Below are 25,942 nucleotides of genomic sequence, written 5' to 3'. Positions count from 1 at the left end.
CACACACACACACACACACACACACACACACACACACACACACACACACACCCCACCCCACCCTAACTCTACCCCCAGCCTTGATGGCAGAAATGATCTCATTTAACAAACACAACTGTAAACCCCATGACATGTCTGAAGTCAGAAATCCCCCTGACAGTACCCCTTACTAACGGACATGTTCCCAAAACATACTGACACCAAAGAAAATGAATTTCGTTTGTTAGCTATTTGATGTCAAGTATTTATGAAATAACATCTTAGCTTGGATGTACCTTTCATGCATTTGTGAAATGGAATTCTAAGAATCAACTGAATGGGTCACATGACCTCTGGCTTGTACTTAATAGTGAGAGTAGTAAATCCCATCCACTCTCCTCCTCCTTTTGTGTTGTTTTCTTTCTTGCACTTCTTCTGTCTGGGAAAATTGTGCATGGATGCTCCCCCCCCCCCCCCCCCTTCCGTTGGTCATGTTGCGTTGTAATCCTCTCAAAAAGCCCATATGACAACTTCATTGGTTGAGCGGACATAATCCTTAGTGAACTTTAAGTACCTGAATATGTTTGATTGTAAGAGAGGGAAGTTGCTGGTTGATTGTTAAAAAAAAAAAGCTCAGTCTTTTTATTTCCTGTATTTGTCATAAAACTTTGCATCAATAGTAATCGTAATATTATACAATTCAGTTCAACACTTTGCTGTCAATTGCGGACCCAATCGCAGGGAAACTCAAAGGCAAGGAATAAGTGCAGGAAGTCATATTTAATTACCCAAAATTAAACGGAAACAGGACGTGGGGAAAAAGAGGTTAGCAAGAACTGCAAAGACAGGTAAACATGACAATGATCGGACAAGACCTGAAAAGAAACAGGAACCTAAATACACTCAAAACTGATGACATAAGGAGCACCTGGGCAAGACACAATTGGAACAGGGAGCTGATTGATGAGGATAGGGGGACGCAATCAAACTAAGACACTGACATAAGGGGAACAAAACCATGACCGTAAAAACGTAAACAAAACCCAAACAATAAACCCAGAACAAAAACTCCCGACACCAACCAAAAACAAAAACTACCCAGAATACAATATTTTAGGTATAGTTTTTATTACAGTACAATACATTTTGTCTGAATGATTATTTAAGCACAGCACATGCATTTAGAGGACAGAAAGTGCCAAAATAAAATAAATAAATATACCATTAAAGACAATTGTCATAAATCAATGTTTCATTAATTGTGTCATTAATTAATCAAATTACCAGATACATACTTTTTTTTATCTATTTAATTAATATTTCTCGGCTCATTGTTTTGGAGATTCATGAATTTATTTTATCTGCGGAACTCTCCTTTCAAAGTTCGATGGGCGGGTCCTAGCACATGATTGGTTAAGCCAAGACGGCCCAACTAATGTGGAGTACTCATTTTCTCATCACACTTGGGTCAATATCAGAACTAACTAATTCACAGGTGTCAAACACAAGGCCCGGGGGCCAGAACCGGCCCGCCACATCATTTTATGTGGCCCGCCAAATGCTGATTTGATTTCAAGTTTCTAGCTAAACTTGCAGATTGTCTTCAAAAATAACCATTTTCTGCTCCCGATCTATCTTTTGAACAGTTTTTATCGGCCTGTTTTCGAAACTAGTTAAAAATGTAAACCAGCAAAAACAGCGTTTATCAGACATGTTTTTTAAATTTTGTCCTGAATTTTCTGGATTTTAGAGAAACTAAAGGGGTACGTTAAAATTAAAGCTTTTTTAGACTATTTTTGATTTATTCCGGCCCTCTAACAGACACTATAAGTACAATGTGGCCCACGATAAAAATCGGTTTGACACCCTTGAACTAATTCCTCCACTTTACGTAGTATAAAATCATTTTTCATACTCAAATCGCTCTACCTAACTCACTCGAAAGCTCATGAAGGGGTATTGAGTTAGATTGCACTCTGTGTCAAAAGTTCGCCAACCCGTTTCAACTAAATGAGAGCGATGCGGCACGCCATTACATAACGATTGTGACAGGCTGTCAACGGTTAATCTGCTTAGCAACAGCGAGCGGGGGCTTCCCACTGTCTGCCGTAACCTCTGGCTGTTATCATCGCTAACCTGCATCTGCCTGTAATTACGCGCATGTCACATTTTCATTATGTTAGTCTGCCATTTTGGTTAGCTTGGCGGAGGGAGGGGGGAAAAAAAGGCAAAAAGATTGCATCGTTTAAATCAGCTTTATAGACACAAAACAGATCAGGGAGGAACAAAGAAAATGTCAACGGGAAACTAATTGAAAGAGATCTCCATCTGGAGAACAGAGCAGACACCAGGGTACTGGTATCATATGGAACCCCCAAAGTCACATGCCGCGAAAAACATTTGGAGCTGTTAATGCTGGAGAGCTGTGGCTTGGGTTACTGATACTCTGACTGGGTTATTTTTTTTGACCCGGCAGATTGGTTTCAAGATTTTAGTAGGCCTGAAGAGCCAATTCCTGAGAATTTTGTGTGCGAAATTTGGGTAAATATTGGCGCCAGATGGATGGTAACATCTATATGGGTACCTTTACACTCAAAAACACACACAAAAAAATAACAAATGGCTACTTGGGTTGTTTTGTACACCGATTTAAAAATAAATACAAATTTAGAGGTGAGAGGAAGTCGTTGCCCCCACCCTCCTGCCTGTCACTTACAAAAAAGTTTTTTCTTAACAAATTTTGAATAATTTTTACTCATCAGTTCACCCTATTATAGTTGAAATAAAATAACCCAAACTGGGTTAACCCTTTTAAAACTATACACATTGCATTTTTCCCCCCAAATTTTGTAAATGCTTTTAAAGGCGTAATAATTAAAGTTATTTATGGATACTTTTCCACCACTCAAATTGTTGAGTAGCATCAGTTCTATCCATACATATTCAGATTACATTTATTAACAAACACAAAAAATTGAAAAATGTTATGTTCTGTCTTTGTAGTCTGTGATGTGATGATGACACTTTAAGACACAGCAATTAACTGGTCTCTACTGCCACCTACTGTCTTGAGGTGAAACACAAGTCAACAAAAAATTTTCTGTTTGCTGACATAGTTTGACTGCCGCACAACAGAATGTTGCAAAAATCACAGGACATTCACTGTCAATAATCCTATTTTTATATTATAGACAACAGTCCAAAGGGCCTAAAACGGTTCAATAAATTCCTTAAAAATTTGGCTGGTCCGTTTTTGACCTACTATGGGTTATTTAGTCCCAACATTTTTTACTTTATATGATCCAGGCCTTGCTTCTTCTTCAAAAATGTTGCCAGAAAAATTAGCATGTTTTTTTAACTAAAGCTAGTAACCCAGCACGGGTAGTTTTTCCTCCCTTGTTAGTTCAACCCTTTACTGGGCACAATAGTCCAAAGGTCCGAAAGCGTCCCTAACAGCCATAAATGCTTAAATTCTAACGTAGCCCTATATTTCTCTAAAATTCTTGCCTGTTTAGGACTTAAAGACAGAAAAAACGTGTGCCTAATAAAGTCCATTTTTGCCCTTTTAGACTCTCGGCCAAAAACGGTCGCTGTGCCCAGTAAAAGGTTAAAATCTTAATCCAAACTGCTGGATCAGATCCTCAACACAATGTGCTGGGTAATGATAACCCAACATCTGCTTGGTACCTTTTGGGTTAGCTATTTGGGCTATTTTCAACCCAGCATCTATAGGGCACTAAAGCAAATCAAGCGTATTAATGCTTCTTTTCAAAAGTGTTCTAATACAATTTGGCCATCCTGGAATTGATCGACTTTGGAGGTTCCACTCTAGTACATTTTCGACTGATTTTATAACCTTACAGTCAGGATAATGATCATGTGATAACCATAGATTGATGGGCAAACTCTGTGATCAACTATACAAAACAGCAAACAGAACAATGCTCATTATTGACTCTGGAGGAGACACAATCACAAAAAGACAAAACAAAAACACGGTAAATACACAAAGAGTTTCATTTCTTGGGATTCAAGAAGAATTCATATTCACGAGGTTGATAACATTGTAGACACAAGTTTATAGTCGGCTATTTTTGAGTTTCTACACAAGTCTGCGGGCAAGTGGATGTAATCTGGAGTTTCTGACTAATCTCTGATTTGTGGCGATTGAATGGGGTGTCTCAGGCAATAAAAGTCTTGTTTTCCGGGATTAGTGTAAATTCTACACACAGATCAGGCGTAACCTTCGGAGCACGATCGCTCGACATGCACCTCAACGGGAGAGAAAATAGATCAAGCGAGAAGAAATCACATAACGTTCTGCTTGGTTTACTGGATCAATTCTCCATGAAAAGGGAAAGATTCAAGAACAAAATCGCAGTTTTTAAGAATAAAACTGATGACTACTTTTCATATATTATCATTTTAATCTCCTGACTTTACCACATTCAAGTTGTACAACGACGGGCGTAAAATTCTGCCCGGGGTACGATGAACATTATCATTTAAACAATATTAACTCATTCGTTAACATTGACGGCTTTAGACGCCAAAGAGCCAATGGGTACAATATAATCATTTACTGTATATTGTTTCATTGTAATATTGCAGTTTTATTATAGTAAGTCGGAATGGTCGAGTACCGATACTATATATTGGTATCAGGGTGGATGCGCTGCCTTATTTTAACGTATCGTTATTTATAATGCTGGCCCGTACTGATATAATATGATATATGATATTATACCATATGTTATGTTATGTTGTATTGTATTGTATTGTATTGTATTGTATTGTATTGTATTGTATTATATTATATTATATTATATTATATTATATTATATTATGTTATATTATATTATATTATATTATATTATATTATATTATATTATATTATATTATATTATATTATATTATATTATATTATATTATATTATAAGATGGACACAAAAACGCTCACAAACAAATAAGATGGGACTCAGGAGGATGTAGATATTTCTTTGAAATTGTCTGGCAATGTTTTGGGGGAAATTAAATGTAGCAAGCGTACCAATGATAGGTGTCTGTGACTACCCATTAACACCACAAAAAAATATTTTAGATGTTTTTTTTAAGAGTCCAGGCATTAAATCCCAATCATATATTCATATTTTTGTTTTTTTTAAGAATCAAGACTTTCAATTTCAAGAACATTTTTATATTTTTCAATTTGTTTCAACTGTTTAGTCAATGGAGATTCTAAAATGGCTTGGACAAAATGAATTATCAACTCATGTAATAAATTAATGTAGTACTTAATTACCTAAAGCATTGATTACTCTAATCAACACATTTTGTTTGATTAATACTCTAGTACTAAGGTCATCTATTACCCTATGTACTTAACTTCCCGATGTATTGATTCCTTTGGTACTTAAATACCGAAAGTAATTGCTTAAACACTTAATTACCGAAAGTAATAGATTACTTTTCCGCTTAACTACGATCGATTAGGAAAACATATATTCTTGGGATTAAAAGTCTTTAAATAAAAAAAAAAAAAAAACATAGGTCTTTGGGATCAAATGAGGTAAGATCCAGTCCTTATTCTGGTATCAATCTGGATAAAAAAAATATGATCTTCAATTCTAACAACATGACTTCAATGTTTTTTTTTCTAACTAGTGTCACAATCTTTTCGACCAACTAGTGTTTTAAGTACAGATTCCAATTTTGCTTGTATCAAGAAATACATTAATTCAATCCCGTGTTATGACATTTTACAACTGACAAATTCAAGTCCAGGACATTAGGGACAATGGACATTAGAGGCACAACACACAACATAAGACAAAACACATCCACGTGTGTACCTGTGCGAGAAAACCACCACCACCACAAGCGAAATGGCTGTGCAACATTTGCAATGTTAACTTTATTTGGACTTGTTGTCAATTTGAGGCACTTCGATCTTCTCCCCCGTGAGGAACTGCCAGATGCCTCCTCGGTAGTTCTCGTTCCCCAAAGCATACAGGAAGACGTTGAAGGTGGGGGAAGTCTTAGCCAGGATGGGGGCCATCTGCGGCACACGTGCACAGGAAAGAAGATGCCTGTTACAACTCCAAAGACGAGGTTTGACTTCTGCCAGTTTACCGGGACATATATCAAAATATAGGCTACAGCAACATTCATCTTGAGAATTTGTTGCTTCCTTTCAACGCCACACCAAAACTCTTTTATTTTATTTTACCGGATCAGAACAAATGTTTTCTATCTGCAAAAATGACGTTTATACATAATATCCCTAACCCTGCAAATCAAATTCATGTAAAGTATAAATAGTTATGGCCCTATCATTGATCCTTGAGGTACTCCAGAGGAGCAAATCAATATACTGACACAGTATTATTCTTTGTTACACGATGCTGTCTTAGTCTTTCCTAGCAACAGTTAAACCTCATTCTTCATTCATAAGGTGTGTGCGTCATACTGGATGTCCGCTCTTACCATCCTGAGCTTGGGTGAGACCAGGTTGGCGTTCTCCACTGCTGCGTAGAAGGCCAGAAGGCCGTAGGGGCCCCAGCACAGCAGCATGGTCTTAAGCGGAGTATTTGGGTTGAACTGCAGAGGGTAAAGGCACGAGTCAGAGCCGGATCATGGGATTTGGACAGCGCATTGTACTATTAGCTACACTTAAACATTTCAAGTGAAAGGTTTATAATGGTTTTAAAAGGAATTTATACAGTTATAATTCATGTAAGTTCTCTAGTTGAAAATCTATGAATCAGCGGTTCACTATGAAACTAGATAGTTTTTGCACAATTCTATGACATGACTGATTCTAACTAACCTAAAAATTGCATAGAAAAAAAGCTAATTTTGAAAATACTATTATAAAAATAACAATCATCAATAAACGGTAAACAATCAGGGAGTCACCGTTTGTTGTAAACCCTTAATAACTACATCATAAGAGCAATCTAGTTGAAAAGTGGTACCACCATTGCAGTCATATGCTAAGTAATCCAAGATATTACTGAGAAGCGGCGAGTGCAGGATTAACCCCTTGAGAATACATCTCTTTATGCTAGTTCATAAAGCCTACTGCTAATTCATTAGCTTCACATTATCCCTATATATATATATATATATATATATATATATATATATATATATATATATATATATATATATATATATATATATATATATATATATATATATATATATTAGGGCTGCCAAAGTTAGCTGGAGCTTAATTACAATCTTATAGAGCTTTTTTTTTTTTTTTTAACCGCGCTTCTGTTTTATTTACTTCTTGTGACAGTTTAACGCTGCTTGGTTTCCAAACAAACTTCGACTCTTCACTGGAAGAAAGCCACACAGAGGTGAATGTTTGCATAATTTTACTTTAAAAGTTGCTTCACGGCTCAATGGGGAAAAAAAGGGTACTTTGCGAAGCCAAGCAGTCTTTGAAACAAAATATTTTTTACTTGATAAATTTACATTAATTCCATCATTTTGCTCAAGTAAATATCTATTAAAAGCTTTGTAGAAAATAGTTGCTCAATAGTGTGATTAATCATAAATAATTAGTGATTAATTAGTTAAGATCATTTCAGCACTAACTTAGCTGCTAACCGTTAGCTAGCCTACAAACTTGAAATGTCTGACAGTCCAACAAAGTTTCATGGGTCACATGTGGTGGCATAATCATGTTGCCATGAAGCCTTTTGTTTTTACTTCCAAAATAAAGTGTTTTTACCAAGACATTTTTTCTCGAGTGATATAAAACATTTGCAGCAACTAACGAGTTTAACAGCAATCATCCTCCGCTCATGTCATGGCGTTTTCCACCGCATTTTTTTTCATGACACATGCATTGTTGGAGCAGCATCTCCTGTCCTCATTGCTAACAGAATCACTGGGTCGTGTATTGATGATGACCTACATAATGTGTTGTGTCGTTCTCAATGAGGAATGCGTGTGCGCGTGTGTGTGTGATGGCAGAATTCCTGCGGTTTCTGCTACTGAGTCACTTCAAAGCACAGTGGGCTTGCGGATTCCGCTTCTGTTGGTTACCATGGTCCAAATTTGAATTGTATCACGTGCAACGTCTTTTACAACTGAAAGTTGAGCTCGTGGTGTAGGGCCTGCGACATCACATGAGCAAAACTAGAAACAGAGCGAACCGCGATTGGTTGATTCCATAAGCTTGAGCATGGGATTTCATTTTCAGTCATGTCACAAATGTGTTTTTAACTCCTTCAGTGCCATGGACGAGAATTCTCGTCTTTTAAAATACTAACAACAATAAAAAATACAACTCTGGACAAATCCTTTTTTTTAATGAAGGGTTGCTGACATCCTTGACAAATGCTTACCTATTATAAGCCAATTGAGCACTGTAGTGGTAACTATGACCATTGGATGGCAGTGTTTCCACACTTACAACACAGCTATTACCGACCTAAACTGAAGAATGGAAGTCAATCTTTCACATACCACCCTTATTTACATAGACATAGCACACAATATTCTGTTGGCCTTGAAAGGTGAGTGAACATTCAAAATATACTAGCCCTCTTGAGGTTTCCTTTTCCAATAACGCTTGGCACTGAAGGAATTAAAGATAAACATTCAAAAATAATTTAGCTAAAATGAATGATAGACAAAGTATGAACTTTTTACTGTTGAAAATTGATGCATAAAGTTTAGTATCCCTTTTTGTATACAGCATAACATCTAAGCTAATTAAGCTTGCTAAATTAAAACCCATCAAAGCTATTATACATTATATGATATCATAAGGTGTATTCTTGCTTGCTCTATTATGGAGCAATGAAAGTTTGTTTGTTTTTATGTGTCCTACGATTTGCTGGCAAGCAGTCCAAGGTGGATCCCTACTTCCTGTATTATGGCGCAACAGCACATTTTATGCATTGGCGCCTTGACGGCCGCTCGCTTGACTGGCAAACAGTCCAGAAGATAAGCTGGAATGACGACAAGAATTCCAGAAAACGAGTGTTTGTACTTGTACTAACCTTAGTGTTTCCAGTCTTCTTGAATTTTTGTGCAATGGACTGGTAGGAGGACATGACAACAAACACCTGGATGGCCATGTTGAAGACGCTCATAGGGATCAAGTAGGAGACATAGTTCCTATGTGGACACAGTGGACGTAAGTACGACAAACGGGGGTGATATATGCAATGTCTCACTACCTGTCGCCCTTGCTGTAGTCCAGAGTGCAACAGGTCCTAAGGGGCTCGTAGTCGTACTCGCCCCAGCCAATGAGAGGCATGGCAGACCAGAAGGCGCAGAAAATCCAGATGAAGATGACCAGAGTGATGGCGCTGCTCCATTGGAGCTTCGTCCCTAGAAAGAAGGTCCAGTTTCTTGATTGGTGAGTGTTTTGTTCATTTTGCGGGAAGGAGTAACAACCCTTTGCCAGTCAAAATGCCACATTGATTTGCTATGTGCTCACTCCAGTGTCTTGTGGAATGAAAATCAACTCATTCAATGCCAGAAACGTAGTTTCACTTTTTTTTTTTTTTTTATAGTCCTGACGCAGACACTTAAATATCAATTTAACTCTTAAGTATTTGGAAAATAATGTCCTTAATGTACATAAGTATCAATTTGATACATAAGTATCTGGGATTTCATGTCCGGACTATTAGAAAAAAATACGTCCCAGGCAGCCTTCTTAGATGATGGAAAGTCAGTGTTGAATTGCTTATTCCTAATTTCGCGGGTGTAGGTTAATTAGGGGAGGGGGGACAGAATATATTATAGCAAAAAACACTTTGAGTTTGTATTTTAGTAATTCTGAAATTATGTAAATTGTTAACTTTCTCAATTAAAAAAAATCTTTTCTTAATTGTCACTGTTTTTCATCGAAAGTTTTTTTTCTAACCCTAATGCAGTCTTTCTTAAATAGTGGGCCGTCACCCCCAGCCAGGTGGAGGGGTTGAGGGGTGACCCCAGGGAAAGGGCTTTGGTTTTACCCTGTGTAGTGTAACTTAAAAAAAATAAATAAAATCAGGCATTTTGCTGCACTTTTTTCAGTTTTAGACTAACCTGTAACCTGTATAAAGGCTGTAAAAAAGTAGTTAAAAGTTACTGAAAGTTGATTAATGTTGCTTTTTTTCATTTGTAATGTTATAAAGAATACAATTTTAGATGTACTCAAAATGCAATTGAGCAGTATAATTTCACATCTTCCGCAATGTGACTCACTTGTGCAGTACTGGTGATATCTGTCCCAAGCGATAGCAGCAATAAAGTGGATGCTGGCGAGAGCCGTCACAAAACCCTGGAAGCCGTGAGTCTGACATCCCTCTGAGCCGTATGGCCAGTACCTGTCAGGATGGGGGGGGGGGGGGGGGGGGGGGTGTCTTTCAATTATTTTATGCAAGGAGCATGCAGCGTTGATAATTATTATTTCTCCGGTGTGGGTTCAGTTGTGTTACCAATATGTGTTTGGTTATTCTTTCTCCCTTTTAAAAACACACACAAATGCACACACAAACAAAAATGAATCTTATGTGTATCCAACATAGAAAAATAAAAAGAATATACATATATATCTAAATATATATGTATATATGTAAATATAACACTTTTATGATCCCTGACTAAGAGATGCACAGGTCACAGCCATGTTTAAAAAGTAATAAAAACAATAAACAAGCTGAATAGAAATTATACACAAAAATAGAATGGAAATGTTAAATCATCTCGCATTTTTATCAATTGGAATGAATTTTAGTTGACATGTCTTTCACAATCAAGCACATGAAAATTCAGAAAAAGTCATTTGTAACAATACTAACTGGTTTATTTCTAATATTTTTACTGTGGTTGACAGAATCCACTTTCAAATTCCTCCAAAAATATTCATTTGATTGAAAAAAGTACTCTGTATTTAAATAAAGATACACAATGTATTTTTGGGCCTTAAAACAATTATTTGAGTTGAAACAACTTGAAATGATAAACTTTTGACGTTTATGGCAATACAGGGTGCAATTTGTTTTCAAATCTTGATTTCTGTGGAAATGAACATTTTTACATTGAAAAAATATTTGATTAGTTTACCCAACTTAAACTTTTGATGCTTGGTTAAATTTAGCGTTTAGCGCTAATTTTTGCACTAAGTTTGTCACTTTGGAGTTCAATGAACATTTTCATACAATGTAGTGATAATAATCACTGAATTAAATAGTTTTTTTTAAGTTAGTGCAGGATATTTGTGTAGGACAGTTCAGTTGTATTTCACTTTCAAGAACATTTGTGACAGACAAACGGTTTACTCTTTTCAGAAGCACTGTGCGATAACGTTTTCTAAACTTAAATGACTGTTATTAGTCTTTGTAATACAAGTTCTGTTTTTACACTAGTAAAGTTGGTCAAAAATAATTCTTCAGTTTAAATAAGGACTGAAGTAAGTTATTTCATTCCGTTTCAGACTAACCTGTAACCTGTATAAACCCTGTAAAAAGTAAACATTTGTTGAAGGTTGATTTGTATTGATTTTTTTTTTTTGTTAGTATTAAGAAGAATAGCATTTTAAGTATACACACTCATAACATTTTTTTCTAGATAATGGGAGAAAGGTTTTCCAGAAGCACGGTGCTGTCACGTCATTGCCATAAATGTCTGCAATTTATATTTTAACACATTTTGCAACTTAAATGACAATTTTTAGCCCTATCATACAAGTTATGTTTTTTCATCAGTAAAGTTGATTGAATGATTCTAGTTCAAATAAAGACCGACTTTTTTTTCAGATGCTTTGATATATCTTCAGTTATTTTTTTCAGTTCCAGACTAACCTGTAAAAACCCTGTAAAAACATTTGTTGATGGTTGATTTATATTGATTTATGTTTGTCATTATTATAAAGAAAAATGTATATGTATTAAAAAGAATACCATTTTAGAAACACTGTGCAATCACGTGGCCATAAAAGTCAAGAATGCATATTTTAACACATTTCCCATCTTGAGTCTTTTCAGCCTCCAAAATGAAAGTAGCGTCTTCACAATGATCCAAACGGTGGACAGCGAGAAGCGTGCGGACGTGCTCACCTGAGGAAGCTGGAGAAAGCCGCAACTGTGGCGTTCATGGAGATGCCCATGTCGGCCATGGCTAAACTGAAGACGAGGAAATTGCTGGGGGTCCTCAGCTCCCTCACTTTGAGGAAAGCCGCGATGGTGACCGCGTTTAAGAAGAAGCCCATCAAACCTTTCGGGGCATAACGACAGCTGTCACTCGTCGGAATGGAGCAAACCATTGAAAAGTAAATATAACCCCCCTCCCGCGGTAATTGCAGAGTATGAAGGAATGCACCGGACCGCACGCGCGCGCGCGCGCACCCACGCCCACTGATGTTGGATGCGGGCTCGACTCGCACGCTCACCTTCGACCAGCAGACACGATCCCAGCGAGAAGACGTCAAACTCGGAGAAGCCCTCCGGTAAAGGGTACGACGAGACCATCCTCGGAGCCGATTTGTCACTTGCACGCACAACAACCAAAGCACGCACGCACGCAAACGCAAACGCTCGCCTCCTCTCCGTCCGCCTGTTTACGCAGTGCCTCGATCGGCCTGATTGGAGGGCGCTGGCTTTTTAAAGGGCCATTTCACGTGAAATGCATGCCGTTTATTATGTAAAGCCACCACCCTCCTCGCGTCGTGTCGCCCCAATCCGCGCAGGAATGTCTTAAAACCGCGCAACCCTTTCGGCTAAAGCGTATTTGCCCCTCCGCCGTGCACGGCAAAGCCCTTCAATTAGTTACACAACGAGCCTTTTGTGAGCCGGCTCGTGCGTGTGTCTGTGTGCGGCGGCGAGGATGCGGAGGATGGCGAGGAAGGATGATGTCAAACGGCGAGGCGAGCTTGCGAAATTTACATGCGCACAACAGGTGTCCGTGATTCCAGCGGCCAGTGAGAAAAAAAAAACAGCTATAAAAGCATCAAATGCTCGGAATTTTCCTCTCATCGGCTACAAACGTACTGTATAGCTTATATAAATCTTCATCCTCCTCCACATTCGGGAGTCATGCATCACAGATGTTCCTTTTCCTTACGCCAGTTGTTCTCAACCACCAATCTTTTTTTTTTTAGTAATGTACCCCCTGTGAAACCAGCCAAGAACCCCTTAACCATTGCAAAAAAAAAAAAAAGACTTAAAACATGCCATTGGTGTCTGACTTATTAAACTTTAGAACCTTTCAAACTTCATTTGTATTGGTCCACAAAAAAATAATCACCATAAAGTGGCCTCTTTTGGATCATATAAGATATCTGTTATCAAAAAGAAATAACTATCAATAAATATTTGACCAACATAAAGTATCAGGCGTGCTCTCAAAAAGAAATAATCATAAATACAGTAAATACTTGTTTACAGAAAAATATTAAACATAAATCGTCTTCTTTTGGGATTACGTAGAGATATGTTCACAAAAATAAGACATTAACTGAATTGTTAATACATATTTAACCACAAAAAAAAATCAACATAAAGTGTCAGACCTGTTCTCAAAAAACACATCATTATAATTAAATATTTTTCCACAGAAAAATCTTCAATTTAAAGTGTCATCTTTTAGGATCATAGTAGACATTTGTTTACAAAAATAAATCATGAATTTGACAGGTAACGAGAGGAGGCACGTGACAAGTTGGGTTGAATCATTCTAGTATGGCAGAGAATCTAAGTTTTTAAAATATTGAAATTAAACAACCGACACAACATAACATTTGTTTTATGCACTTATATTGTCCTAAAACATCAAATTAATTCAGTAATTATTCTTAAAGGATTTTGCTTGTTAGTTTTATTTGAATCTCAAGTACCCCCTGGACTTCCTTCAAGTCTCCCCAGGGATGTCCCTTTTTTTTAAAAACTTATGTTATATAAAAACTTATATATATATATATATATATATATATATATATATATATATATATATATATATATATATATATATATATATATATATATATATATAACACAGTTAAACCTACAGACACGTGTTCGGCGTTAGTAGTAGTCTGAGGAGTTGATTTTAAGGTCAAACGTTCAGCCTAACGAACCTTAAGATAATCACACCCAATGTGAAAAAAATGCCATCCGAACCAGACTTTCCTGTGTGGATTTGTCATGTTTGGTGTAACGACAACGTCATCATTCGCAGCTTTTGCTCGCGGGGTGAACAAACCTGACATTGTGCTTGTTCGGTCTCCAGATTATAAGATCAGGAATGTTGTGAAATGTAGGTGACAAAAGTGCAAAGGGCACTCGTAAAAGATCCTCAATTGTTTCTATTCGTCACTGACTTCTCAGCGCCCCCCCCAAAAAACGCAAACAGTTATCAGTTGAGTGATGGTCCTCTGTTCTTCTCAGAAAATCTAATTAAATGTTTTTTTTCTGCTCCTATAAATTAAGAGCAAATTAATTGGAACAACTCATTGCAAAGTTGTGTTTGTTTTAAGACATATTTTTACATGTTTTTAGGAGGTCAGACATTCAATTTTAGCTACTCTTTCATATAAAAAAAATCAAGTATTTGTCAAAAGGAGGATCTAAAAGTGGTTAAAAAAAACTATAAAAACTATAATAATCAATTACTCTAAGTAATCAAGTACTAAAGAAATGAACTTGAAGGTAATCAAGTGTTCAAGTATTCTTAGTATGTTCAAGTATGTTAGTAACAGTTGACCTTAACTAAAAGTAATCAATTAATGTTGGTACTAAAATACTAATGGTAATCATTTACTTGAGTATTAAAGTACCAAACTAATTCATTACTTTAGCACTTGATTACTACAGCACTTGATTGCCAAATGTCATTAATTACTGTATTGAAGAACTAAAGTAATCAATTACTCTAAGTAATTGAGGCCTAAAGTAATGGACTTGAAGGTAATCAAATATTCAAGTAATCAATTACTACAATGTTGGTAAATGATTGCTATAGGTACTAAAAGTAACCAATTATTTTGGGTATTGAAATACTAAAGGTTATCATTTATTTTTTTGTATCAAAGTACACAACTAATTAATTACTTTTGTAGTCTAGTATCAAAGTACTAAAGTAATTAATTTCTTTAGCATTTGAATGCATAAAGAAATAAATCACTCCTGTACTCGATTGCCAAACATAATCAATTACTTTATATGTAAAAGTACCAAAGTATATAAATAGATATTTGAACATACTGGTATTGAATTTCTGAACTCGTTAAAAAAACCAAACAAATAGAAAGTGAATGTTAAATAAGTGAAAGTGAATGGCAGTGAATGTTAATTCATTTTAGTTCCATCTGGTTTTAGAGCTTCTTTTAGCAAAACACTTAAAAAAATTAAAATAAATATATATATATATATATATATATATATATATATATATATATATATATATATATATATATATATATATATATATATATATATATGATTGAATGTATGAATGCTTCAAAACAAATATTAAAACTATGACTAGGAATGGATTAATGAAAGCGTATGGATTTCTATGGTATATTACTGTAATGCCCTTAAAGTGGGGAAAGGAGAGCCATTTTTGCCAATGTACTTTTCAGACATTTATTATATCAGTGAAACACAATGAGCACATTCACACAAGAATTGCTGTGAGCCACAACTCACCTTCAGACACTCACTCAGTCGAGCGCTAGCCCATGTCAAGGCCACCCCAGCATGCCCCGCCTCTTAAAGGCAACGGCATGCAGTAAAAAAAAAAAAAAAAACAAGTCTAAAAAAGTTTATTCGGCACACAACCAATAATTCGACGGAAGGATTACGTTGCAACTTTTTTTGCCGTGGTAAGAATGACATTGCAAATAAATGGAGTCCAATACATGATTTGTAGCAAATTTAAGAGATTAACGTCTTGCGATACATGGAATGTTTGAATTTCTTCTAACAATCCATTGCCCAAGAGGTTAAGAGGCTCACTGCAGGCCTTCGCAATCTCAATGCATACTTATTCACAAGGAATTAACATACAAAAAAAGGTGAAATAAAACTTTAATCTGAATTCAGATTATGGATTACTACGATTTGTGAATGTGAGAGTGACATTCATATTATACCTATTCCACCTTTGCCTATCCTACACAAACTTTTCCGATAGCAGCTGGCTTTGACCTTGAATGTCCTACAATATCCTTCTTTCACCCATTATAGTGCGTTCATATAATCTGATCTGATTATTAGCATATACAGCACGATCGTATCTTTTAGCCCATAAGATCCTGGGCCTATACCGTGGTACGATGGAACGGCAAGTCATACTCCTCTCCCGGTTGGACATTGGTGCCCTACCTTAGTCTGTCCTGTCTTGTTCGATATTCCTATTCTAAAATTCTGTCCATTTCATTTTGCTCAATCCTGTCCCATCCTATCCCATCCTATTCCGTCCTAAATTTTCCTATCCTATCCTCTTCCGTTTTGACTTGTCCTTATCTAATTTACGCCACTTATCTGATAATAATCCTAATAATTTCTTGTCATGTCCTGTCCTATTCAGTCTTCTCATGTTCCTATCTAACTTCCACCACCTACTGTATCTGCTAATAATCCTGTCCTATCCTATCCCCTTTTGTCTTGTCCTTATCTAATTTACGCCACTTATCTGATAATAATCCTGTCCTTTCTTGTCTTGTCCTGTCCTATTCAGTCTTCTGTTCCTATCTAACTTCCACCACCTATCTGCTAATAATCCTGTCCTATCCTATCCCTTTTTTTCTTGTCCTTATCTAATTTACGCCACTTATCTGATAATAATCCTGTCCTTTCTTGTCTTGTCCTGTCCTATCCTCTCTTCTCCTGTTCCTACCTAACCTACACTTTCTATCTGCTCATGATCCTGTCCTATCCTTTTCATTGTTGTCTTGTCCTTACCTAACCTTTGCCACCTATCTGATCATAGTTCTGACCTATCCTATCCTATCCTATCCTATCCTATCCTATCCTATTCTGTTTTTTTCCTGTCCTTATCTAATTTATGCCACTTATCTGATAATAATCCTGTCCTTTCTTGTCTTCTCCTGTTCCTATCTAACCTACACCACATATCTGCTAATAATCCTATCCTATCCCGTTTTGTCTTGTCCTTATCTAAATTCGACATTTATCTGATAATAATCCTGTCCTTTCTTGTCTTGTCCTGTCCTATCCTGTCTTCTCCTGTTCCTACCTAACCTACACCATCTATCTGCTGATGATCCTGTCCTGTCCTTTTCATTGTTGTCTTGTCCTTACCCAACCTTTGTCACCTATCTGATCATAGTTCTGTCCTATCCTATCCTTTTCATTCTGTCTTGTCCTCACCTAACCTTTACCACCTATCTGATAATCTGTCCTATCCTATCCTATCCTATCCTATCCTATCCTATCCTATCCTATCCTATCCTATGCGTTCCTGTCGTATCCTATCATGTAATTATACCTTTGAACATTTCCCCAGAGATGGTTCTAGAGTAGACACACGTTTCAGGGCAATAACCCATGGTCTTGAAAGGTCTAAGGAGTCCAAAGTCCAGCTACAAATACACACAATTCTCAGAATGAAACAAAAGCTTTATAGTCGGAGGTTCTTGGCACTAGTAGCCCGGGACTGTTGCCAAATAGGTTATTGAGTTGATATCCAAAGTATCCTTCCACCTAGTGGCTACTCGAGTAGCTCTTTTTCTTTTTTGTCACTAATACGGGCAAAGTGGTAACATCCAAAACAAAGCATTGGAGAACGGTGCCACCGGTATAACACCAGATTTACATTACTAGGAATGTTGAACATTACTGCTTCTTGTCATCTCATGTTCTTCTGTCAACACTTCTTTTTTTAGGCTGGAAAAAGGAGCATTGAATGCAACACATAACTAACTACAGTATATTGTGAACCTTATATCTGATTAACCAAGATTGTTGAGTGAAAAAAACAACTCTAGTAGAGATACTAAGTGAATCTCAACCTTTTTCCAATTATGAAACTCCTTGAAAGTATTTTTTTAGACAAGCACTTTATTAAACTTTGAAACTACATCTGTAGTGGTATCTCTAGGTGTATTTCATTTAGCAAGATTTAGAAGATAGTGTTGTTGTTTTTATTTCTGGAAAATTGCGTCACAAATGACAATGCAATTCTACTGTATAGGAAATGTAACCAACTAAAAGCATACAACAATTTGCAGAGGAGACACTAAAAGGCAATTTAGTGTTTATTTTGAAAAGAAAATATTTAATTCCTGTCAAATTACATTTGCTTTTAAAATATAACGTATTCCCTGATGTATCCCCAAGGGGTACCGATTATCCCAATTTTCAGAATGACAAGATAATCAATTACATTTTCACTTTTATTCAACTTTTATAAGTCATAACAAAACTATGATAAAAGGAAATGGAAAAACGGAAACTTGATTACAGCTGAAGGCTACTTTGATTTAAAAAAAAAAAAAAGTGCTATTAACATCTGCACTGGCGCCCTTGGGCTGCGATATGCAGGGGCCACCTTGTGGTACAACACAGCGACGTCCGCTTGCAGATTAACAGTCACGGCACGGCTCAAATGAACAAACTACATTTGAGAGGAAAAGAAGAAAAAAAAAACATCATCCAAACATCACAGAGGATTATGACCATTTCGGAAGTGTGTGTGTGTTTGTGTGTGTGTTTTTCCCTCCCTCTGTGATAATAAACAGGGGACGTCTCCGCGCAGCCTATCGGATTGCAGGATGCAATATACGCATCCAGATGAAAAGAACGCCAGTCCCCGTACTAATCCTCGTCCATCCTTTTTATCTGGGGACTCATAGCCCGTCTGATCACAATGGGACAGCAGAGTGGTGGAGAGAAGCCATGCGGATGACCAGAGGGGAGAAAAGTTGGATGCCAAGTGTGCAACTGCGTGTTGGGCGCGCTGCGTAAAAGTGGGCCAAAAATGTTCCCCGTCCTGGTGGTGGGGCTCTACGTGGCCGCGGCTGGACTTTTTTCCCCGGTGAGCAGCTGCCCGTCCCAGTGCAGCTGTTTTTACCACAACTTGAGTGACGGCTCCAAGGCCAGGTAAGGGCAAAGCGGGCGTTTACCGGACAGGAAGGATCAGTAAGTGCATGGCGGTCCAATTTTATTTCATGCAGGGTTATCTTGCAAAGGCACTTTCAAGTTTGCTTTCTAACTCTGCTTTCACCTGTGCACAACCTTGGAGGGCGCCATCAAATATTGGGACTTTACAGGGCCAGTTCATTACGAACACTAACCAGGTCCAACAAGAAAAAAAAACACTCTACATTCACATGATTCTTCTTAAATCATTACCTCAAATTTTTTTTTTGCAATATTGGTTTCATAAATACAATAAAAAAAATCACATGTATCAGTTTCTTAGACAGGATTGTTATATTTTATCATATCATAGCTCAACTCATTTTAGGATGTCAAATCATACTTGATGGCACTTTAGAGGATACATAAGATTTTAACATGCTTTGTAGTGTTGATGTTATGTTACAGGAACATTGCAGATCTCTTTTCAAATTAATAACAAATTAATTGGAACAGGAAGGAACTTATTTCTAATTTCTGTAATTCTTTTGCAAAATGTTGTGTGCTTTGATTTTGCCAAGCTTTATGGGGATGCATATCGTCATTAGCGAAGCAATTTTCCGGCGGACGAGCCAGAAATAAAACAGATGTTATACAATCTGTCTTTTGGAGTTGCTGAATTCCTAAATTTGATCATTCAGATGTGGATGGCTAGGTTTAAATCTTTTTTATTTTAATCTACAACATTATTGAACAATGTTTGGGAACCACTCTCAGATAATGCTAGTATATATTTTTTCTTAGCATATTGTATCTAGCTGTATCTCTTTGGATCATTTCAAATCTGGTGAATGATCACATCATATCCAATCATATTTTAGTGTATCATGTCTTATAATATCATTTTGAGTCTTCTATATTGTACCGCAGCATAACTCATATTAGTGTTTGGAGTAGCGTATCTCATCATAGCTCATCAAATTTTCGTGAATCATAGTATCTTAATGTGTAATATCTTATAACATCGTAATTGCCTTACTATCTTCTTCCTCAGCGTAATTGCACATTAGTGAATATGATCGGAAAGTATTGTATTTCATCATCTACATATTTTCGTGAATCATATCTCATCGTATCTTAATGCATCTGACTCTTATCTTAGTGTATTGTAACAAATCACAGTGTGTTATCATTGTATCGTCTCGTAGCCTATCGTATCTCATAGTGTCCAAAGATCTTAGCATATATTGAATTGTTGAATCAGCTTATATCAAACCATATCAGGGCTGCAACTAAGGATAATTTTCTAGTAGATTATTTTGTCGCTTTATTAATGAATCAGTTAAAAAAACATGGTTTATTTTCCAAGTCTTTATTCAAAAATTGGACTTTTGATCACTGCTTTTGAAAATAAAAGCAAATGTGTATATTAGCTGTGGAGCTAAAAAAGCTATTTAAACTATTAACCAATTGTCAGAAATAATTGTTGATTAATTGTAGATAATTGATAGTTGTGTCCAGTTAGTACAATGCGGTTGATGTTGTGTTTTCTGTCCATTTCCCTTCCACCAGGAGCGTGATTTGCAACGACCCTGAGATCTCGCTTGTGCCTGTCGGGTTCCCGGTGGACACGTCCAAGCTCCGCATCGAGAAGACGGCCATCCAGCGGATACCGAGCGAAGCCTTCAACTACCTCTCGGGTCTGGAGTTCCTGTGGATGTCCTTCAACGCGCTGTCCGTGCTGGGCGCCGACAGCTTCCGCGGACTCTTCAGCCTGGAGGAGCTGCGCCTGGACGGCAACGCGCTGGCCGCCTTCCCCTGGGAGTCGCTCACCGACATGCCCAGTCTCAGACTTCTGGACTTGCACAACAACCAGCTCACCTCGCTTCCCGCGGAGGCCACCACGCACATCAGGAACCTCACCTACCTGGACCTGTCCAGCAACAGTCTGCTAACGCTGCCCGTCACAGTGATGGCTAACTGGTTGGCGGCCAAACCCGCCCAAGGACCCGAGAGCTCCAAAATTATCCTGGGTGAGCAACCTACACTATAAAATGAACTCATTCACTTGGTCAAAGAGGGACTCACCGTCTCTTGGATCAATTTGATACCCCCCTCCCAAAAAAATGACCTAAAACTATGCAGCACGGGGTTAAATGGGTAATTTTAGACAACAATTTGGTTACTCCCAAAATCCTGGGTAAGCAACTTCCACGGTTAAAAAAAATAGAATTGGGTGAAAAATAACCCCCTTTGTGTTCATTTCATCTCACTGGGTCAAAAAAGGGACTGACTGCCACCTGGGTCTGTTTAAGCCAAAACTAATTAGCCAACACAACCCAGGAAGATGGGGTCAAATGGATAATTTGACCCAACAACTTGGTTATTCTCAAGACCCTGGGTAAGTAACTTCCACTGTAAAAACAGTCGATGGATAACTGACCCAATTTGGCTTCATTCCAACTCCTTTACTGGGTCAAACGAGACTTACCGTGACTTGGGTCAGTTTGATCCTGCAAAAAAAAGTACCAAACACAAATAACCCAGGAGCATGGGGTCAAACTGGTAATTTGATCCAACAATTTGGTTACTCTCAGGATAGTGTGTTAGCAACTTCCATCACAAAAACAGTTGGGTGGAAAAATAACCCACTTTGTGTTCATTTCAACTCACTTACTCGGTCAAAAATGGAACGACTGCCACTTGGGTCAGTAGGACTCAATTTGGCTTCATTTAAATTCTTTTACTGTCTCAGAAAGGGGCTCACCGCCACCTGGGTCTATTTGACACAAAATAATTGCCCAACAAAAACAACTTAGGAGCATGGGGTCAAATGGGTAATATAACCCAACAAGTTGATTACTTTCCGGGTCTTGGGAAAGCTACTTTTACTTTTTTACAACTGTAAAAACAGTGGGGTGAAAAATAATCTAATTTGGGTTCATTTCAAGACATTTACTGAGTCACAAAGGGGATGACTACCACTTGGGTCCAGTCAAATGGGTAATTTGTCAACACAAACAACCCAAGACTTGGGTTGACAACTGACCAAATTCCAGGATTTTAATCAATGGACATCAAACGCTTAATTTACTAATGTCGACTCAAGGTTGGAAAAGAAAGGGAAATAACAACTGATGCCTCTATTTTCCCCGTGAGTTGAACCGATGGTGTCCGGATGTTGTCAAATACACTGCTTCTATCTTGTGGCATAATTTTGAAAGAATGCAACGTAGTTTCCACACCATACGTGCACCGTATTATTAGGTCTCAATTATGGGGTATATTTCTGGACTAAATTTAGAAATAGGGCGAACCTCATCAAAATAAGGGGATAAAATGAAACATTTTATGTATGGCACATACATACCTAATGTTCTCTGACTGGTTTATCGATGCTAGCGTATGTAGTGCGAATGCTCTTTGACTTGCGTCCCTGGATCAGCGGTTTATTGTAACATCTGCAAACTACCAGTGGAAGAGCAATTCATTGTTGTGCTGTGCTGTCTCTATCATATTTATGAATACATTGAGATAAATTGACCTTAAGTTCAAATAGATCACATTGCGAAGCACACCATGCATGACAGAAATACTCGGAATGAGCGAGGGCTTATCACCAAATGTCAGTATCAGGTAGCTATCTGGCTTTACTTCAAGGTGTCTGTACTAAAGATGCCTGCTCTCTTGAAGCGGCTTTATTATCACAAAGTAGAAATTAAAAATTGGAAGAATAGAAATTTGCCATTCATTTCATGATTTCTTATTTTTTCAGAAATTCCTTCATTGTACATTGCAGTATATAGATAGATAGATAGATAGATAGATAGATAGATAGATAGATAGATAGATAGATAGATAGATAGATAGATAGATAGATAGATAGATAGATAGAAAAAAATCTAACCTTAATATCACTGGGTCAAACCAATTCATTCCCTTTTCAAATTGAACCAACCTTGAATCGTTTTGCACCCTTCATATCAATAACCGTATCGAATTGTCTTTGTGGAGAGATGTACCTCAAGGTAACATGCAAAAGTCTAATTTTGGAACTTAAAACTGAGAGCAGCTGTTTGTTCAAGGGCATGAATCCAAAATGACTGCAGAATCGTCCCCTCATCATCATCATCATCATTGCCATAGTCATGCTCATGAGTAGTTTATGAATTAAACGTTAATCCTCTTACAAGATTAACATCCTCCACATTGGCCATCTGCAGGCCGCTCCACCGCATCGCACCGACCTTCCTCACCTGTAAAACCTCTCCCCCTCAGGTCTCCATGACAACCCGTGGGCGTGCGACTGTCGTCTGTATGACCTGGTCCAGTTCCAGAAGTCTCCCACTCTGGCCGTGGCGTTCATCGACACCAGGCTGCGCTGCTCAGCACCCGAGAGCGTGTCGGGGGTTCTGTTTAGCGACGCAGAGTTGCGACGCTGTCAGCCACCGCAAATCCACACGGCCGTGGCGCGGGTCCGGAGCGCCGTTGGGAATAATGTGCTGCTCCGATGTGGAACGATCGGGGTGCCTATTCCGGACCTGACATGGCGGAGGGCGGATAAGCGAGTCTTGAATGGAACAGGTGAGAACACTTGTTTGATTGTTGGTGTAATTTTATTTGTAATGTATATTTACAAATATAGGTGAGCGTGATCATCTATAATATGCACAAAAAAAATCACATTCATGTGGTACAATTACAAATTCTAAAAGTTCAGTTCATTTAATTTACCTTGGAAGTGATTGTCAACATGGCAAAATTTCCACCCCTACACATTCATTAACCAAAGATTTATTCATCTTTTAGTTTGTCTAAAACACTTGTCTACAGTATATTAGAATTAAATCTGACACCTGTCCCAGCTGACTCTTGGTAAGAAACTGCCAGTCAAATTAAAGGACATGAGACAAAAAAGAACCCCCAAACTCAAAGTATAACATTTCGGTACAACAGAACCTGAGTTAAGATCACATCTCGTTTCTTTCTCACAGTCCAGCAGGAAACCTCCAAAGATGGAATCACCTGGTCCATCCTCAGTGTCCCCGCCGTGTCCTACCGAGATTCCGGGAAATACATGTGTAAGGCGACAAACTACGCCGGGAACGCCGAAGCTGTTATTTCCTTAGTGGTATCTAATTCTCCAAAACCGGAAGGCAACCAAACCAGCAGCGAGAAGAAGGCCAAAGTAAAAAAATCCAACCCTGTTGGAAAGGCAGCCTACCAAGAAAAACTGGTGGCCCGATATGTGGTGCCAACCTCCCCCCCTACGTCCCCACCACCAGTCATGGAACCAGGCCTTCCACCTGAAATTCCTGACCCCAGTTTAGACAATCCTAGTCCTTCCCCAGACCCGGCCGCATCATCCAACGCAGACACACTGCTGGATCTGGAGAAGACCAACCTCAGCAACCTGGCTGCGAACACTTCGTCCCTGCAGCAGGACCCGGACCGGGTGGTCCGCTCGGTGAAGGTAGTGGGGGACACGGACAATACGATCTCCCTCAACTGGCGAGCTCCCAAAGCCAAGAACACGACCGCCTTCAGCGTGCTGTATGCCGTGTTTGGCGAGAGGGACATGAGAAAGATCAATGTGGGGGCGGGCCAGAACCGAGTGACCATTGAAGGCCTGGTGCCGAGGACCAAGTACATTGCCTGCGTGTGCGTGAGGGGGCTGATTCCCAAAAAGGAGCAGTGTGTCATCTTCTCCACGGATGAGGCGGCCAGCGCTACGGGCACCCAGAAGTTGATCAACGTGATCGTGATCACTGTGGCCTGCATCATCGCCGTGCCCCTCACTGTCATTGTGTGTTGCGGCGCCCTGAAGAGGCGCATCCAGAAATATTGGGGGAAAAAATCCAAGGACATCCAAGATTCCTATGTGACCTTTGAGACCTTGTCACCCGGGACCAAAGCCAAAGGACTGGAAGGGGAATACTTGAACAGAATTAACCCGGAAGAGTCCAACAGGCTGCTGTCGGCCCGCTCCAGCCTGGACTCCGAGGCCACGGCTAAAATCGAAGGACAGCCTAACGAGTACTTCTGCTGACGTCATGCTCCAGCTCCGGCTCCTCCGCCGCGTCACCTTCCGCGCGCTCATTCTCCTGCTGCTCCGCCAGCACCGTGTCCCAGTCCCAAACACCGCTCTCATCCTCACACGCAGCCCCACTTCCACCAGCATCCGTATCCCCAGCACCACCCGTATCCTCACGTCCGACCACATCCTGACGTTAACGCATCCACCGGACACCCTTCTACATCCATGCCCTGGGATTCCCCACCTCCTGTTCCTCCTCGCTGGATCACACCTCCGACACCGCCTCCACCTCGAGCCAATTTCTATCAGAGAACCTTTGCGCGCTGCACCATCATGGAAATATCCGTATAGAAGATATTTATAAAATTCTTCTGGATATTTCCATAGCATACCACTAACATTTCCAAAATCATATATGACCTTGCATGGTGCAGTGAAGAAACAGTCTGATCCAACCCAAAGGGAAAAAAAACAAACACTCCATTGTCAATATGTATGTGTATGATTTGTAAATATTTTATGGACGGTGTACACTTACATATACGGTCAAGTCTGTGCCTCTGTATATATCTGTCATACGTTCTCAGAGGAGATATATCTGTCTATATATACACACACACGCAGGCATGGTGAATGCAGACAAGCTGGAGCTGGAGACAAGTACAGAAAGGACTGAACTATGACGCAGTGTAAATAACAATTGGAGCTATTTCTATTCCTCAGCGGTTTCTCCGTGTGTTTGTTTTTGCGCCAACTAGAGGCACCACTGCTCCATTAAAATGCATTTCTTTATTTCAATGAGGATTTAAATAGAGTTCAAATAAACTTTTCTATATACAAATGTGTGTTTGCAGATTATTTTCCTGTG

At 38.5% G+C, this 25,942-nt stretch overlaps 2 protein-coding genes across 2 annotated transcripts; one reads left to right on the top strand and one right to left on the bottom strand.

Moving 5' to 3' along the window:
- Positions 1-5,865: 5,865 nt before the first annotated feature.
- rgra (retinal G protein coupled receptor a) lies at positions 5,866-12,610 on the bottom strand. Its single transcript, XM_088421644.1, has 7 exons — positions 12,386-12,610; positions 12,054-12,210; positions 10,201-10,322; positions 9,183-9,336; positions 9,003-9,120; positions 6,466-6,579; positions 5,866-6,037 (listed from the first exon to the last, which is right to left on the bottom strand). The coding sequence occupies exons 1-7, from the start codon at positions 12,462-12,464 to the stop codon at positions 5,894-5,896; spliced, it is 888 nt and encodes a 295-aa protein (XP_088277770.1). The 5' UTR covers positions 12,465-12,610; the 3' UTR covers positions 5,866-5,893.
- Positions 12,611-18,746: 6,136 nt separating this feature from the next.
- lrit1a (leucine-rich repeat, immunoglobulin-like and transmembrane domains 1a) lies at positions 18,747-25,915 on the top strand. The gene is made up of 4 exons (XM_088422165.1): positions 18,747-19,058; positions 20,610-21,070; positions 23,316-23,621; positions 24,032-25,915. Exons 1-4 carry the CDS (start codon positions 18,937-18,939, stop codon positions 25,084-25,086), a joined length of 1,944 nt encoding a protein of 647 aa, XP_088278291.1. The 5' UTR covers positions 18,747-18,936; the 3' UTR covers positions 25,087-25,915.
- The last annotated feature ends 27 nt before the right edge of the window (positions 25,916-25,942 follow it).

This window comes from Hippichthys cyanospilos, chromosome 8 (genome assembly GCF_059441005.1).
Source record: "Hippichthys cyanospilos isolate Australia breed blue-spotted pipefish chromosome 8, RoL_Hcya_1.0, whole genome shotgun sequence".
NCBI classification, from domain to species: domain Eukaryota; kingdom Metazoa; phylum Chordata; class Actinopteri; order Syngnathiformes; family Syngnathidae; genus Hippichthys; species Hippichthys cyanospilos.
This window is presented reverse-complemented; position numbering and strand designations above follow the sequence as displayed.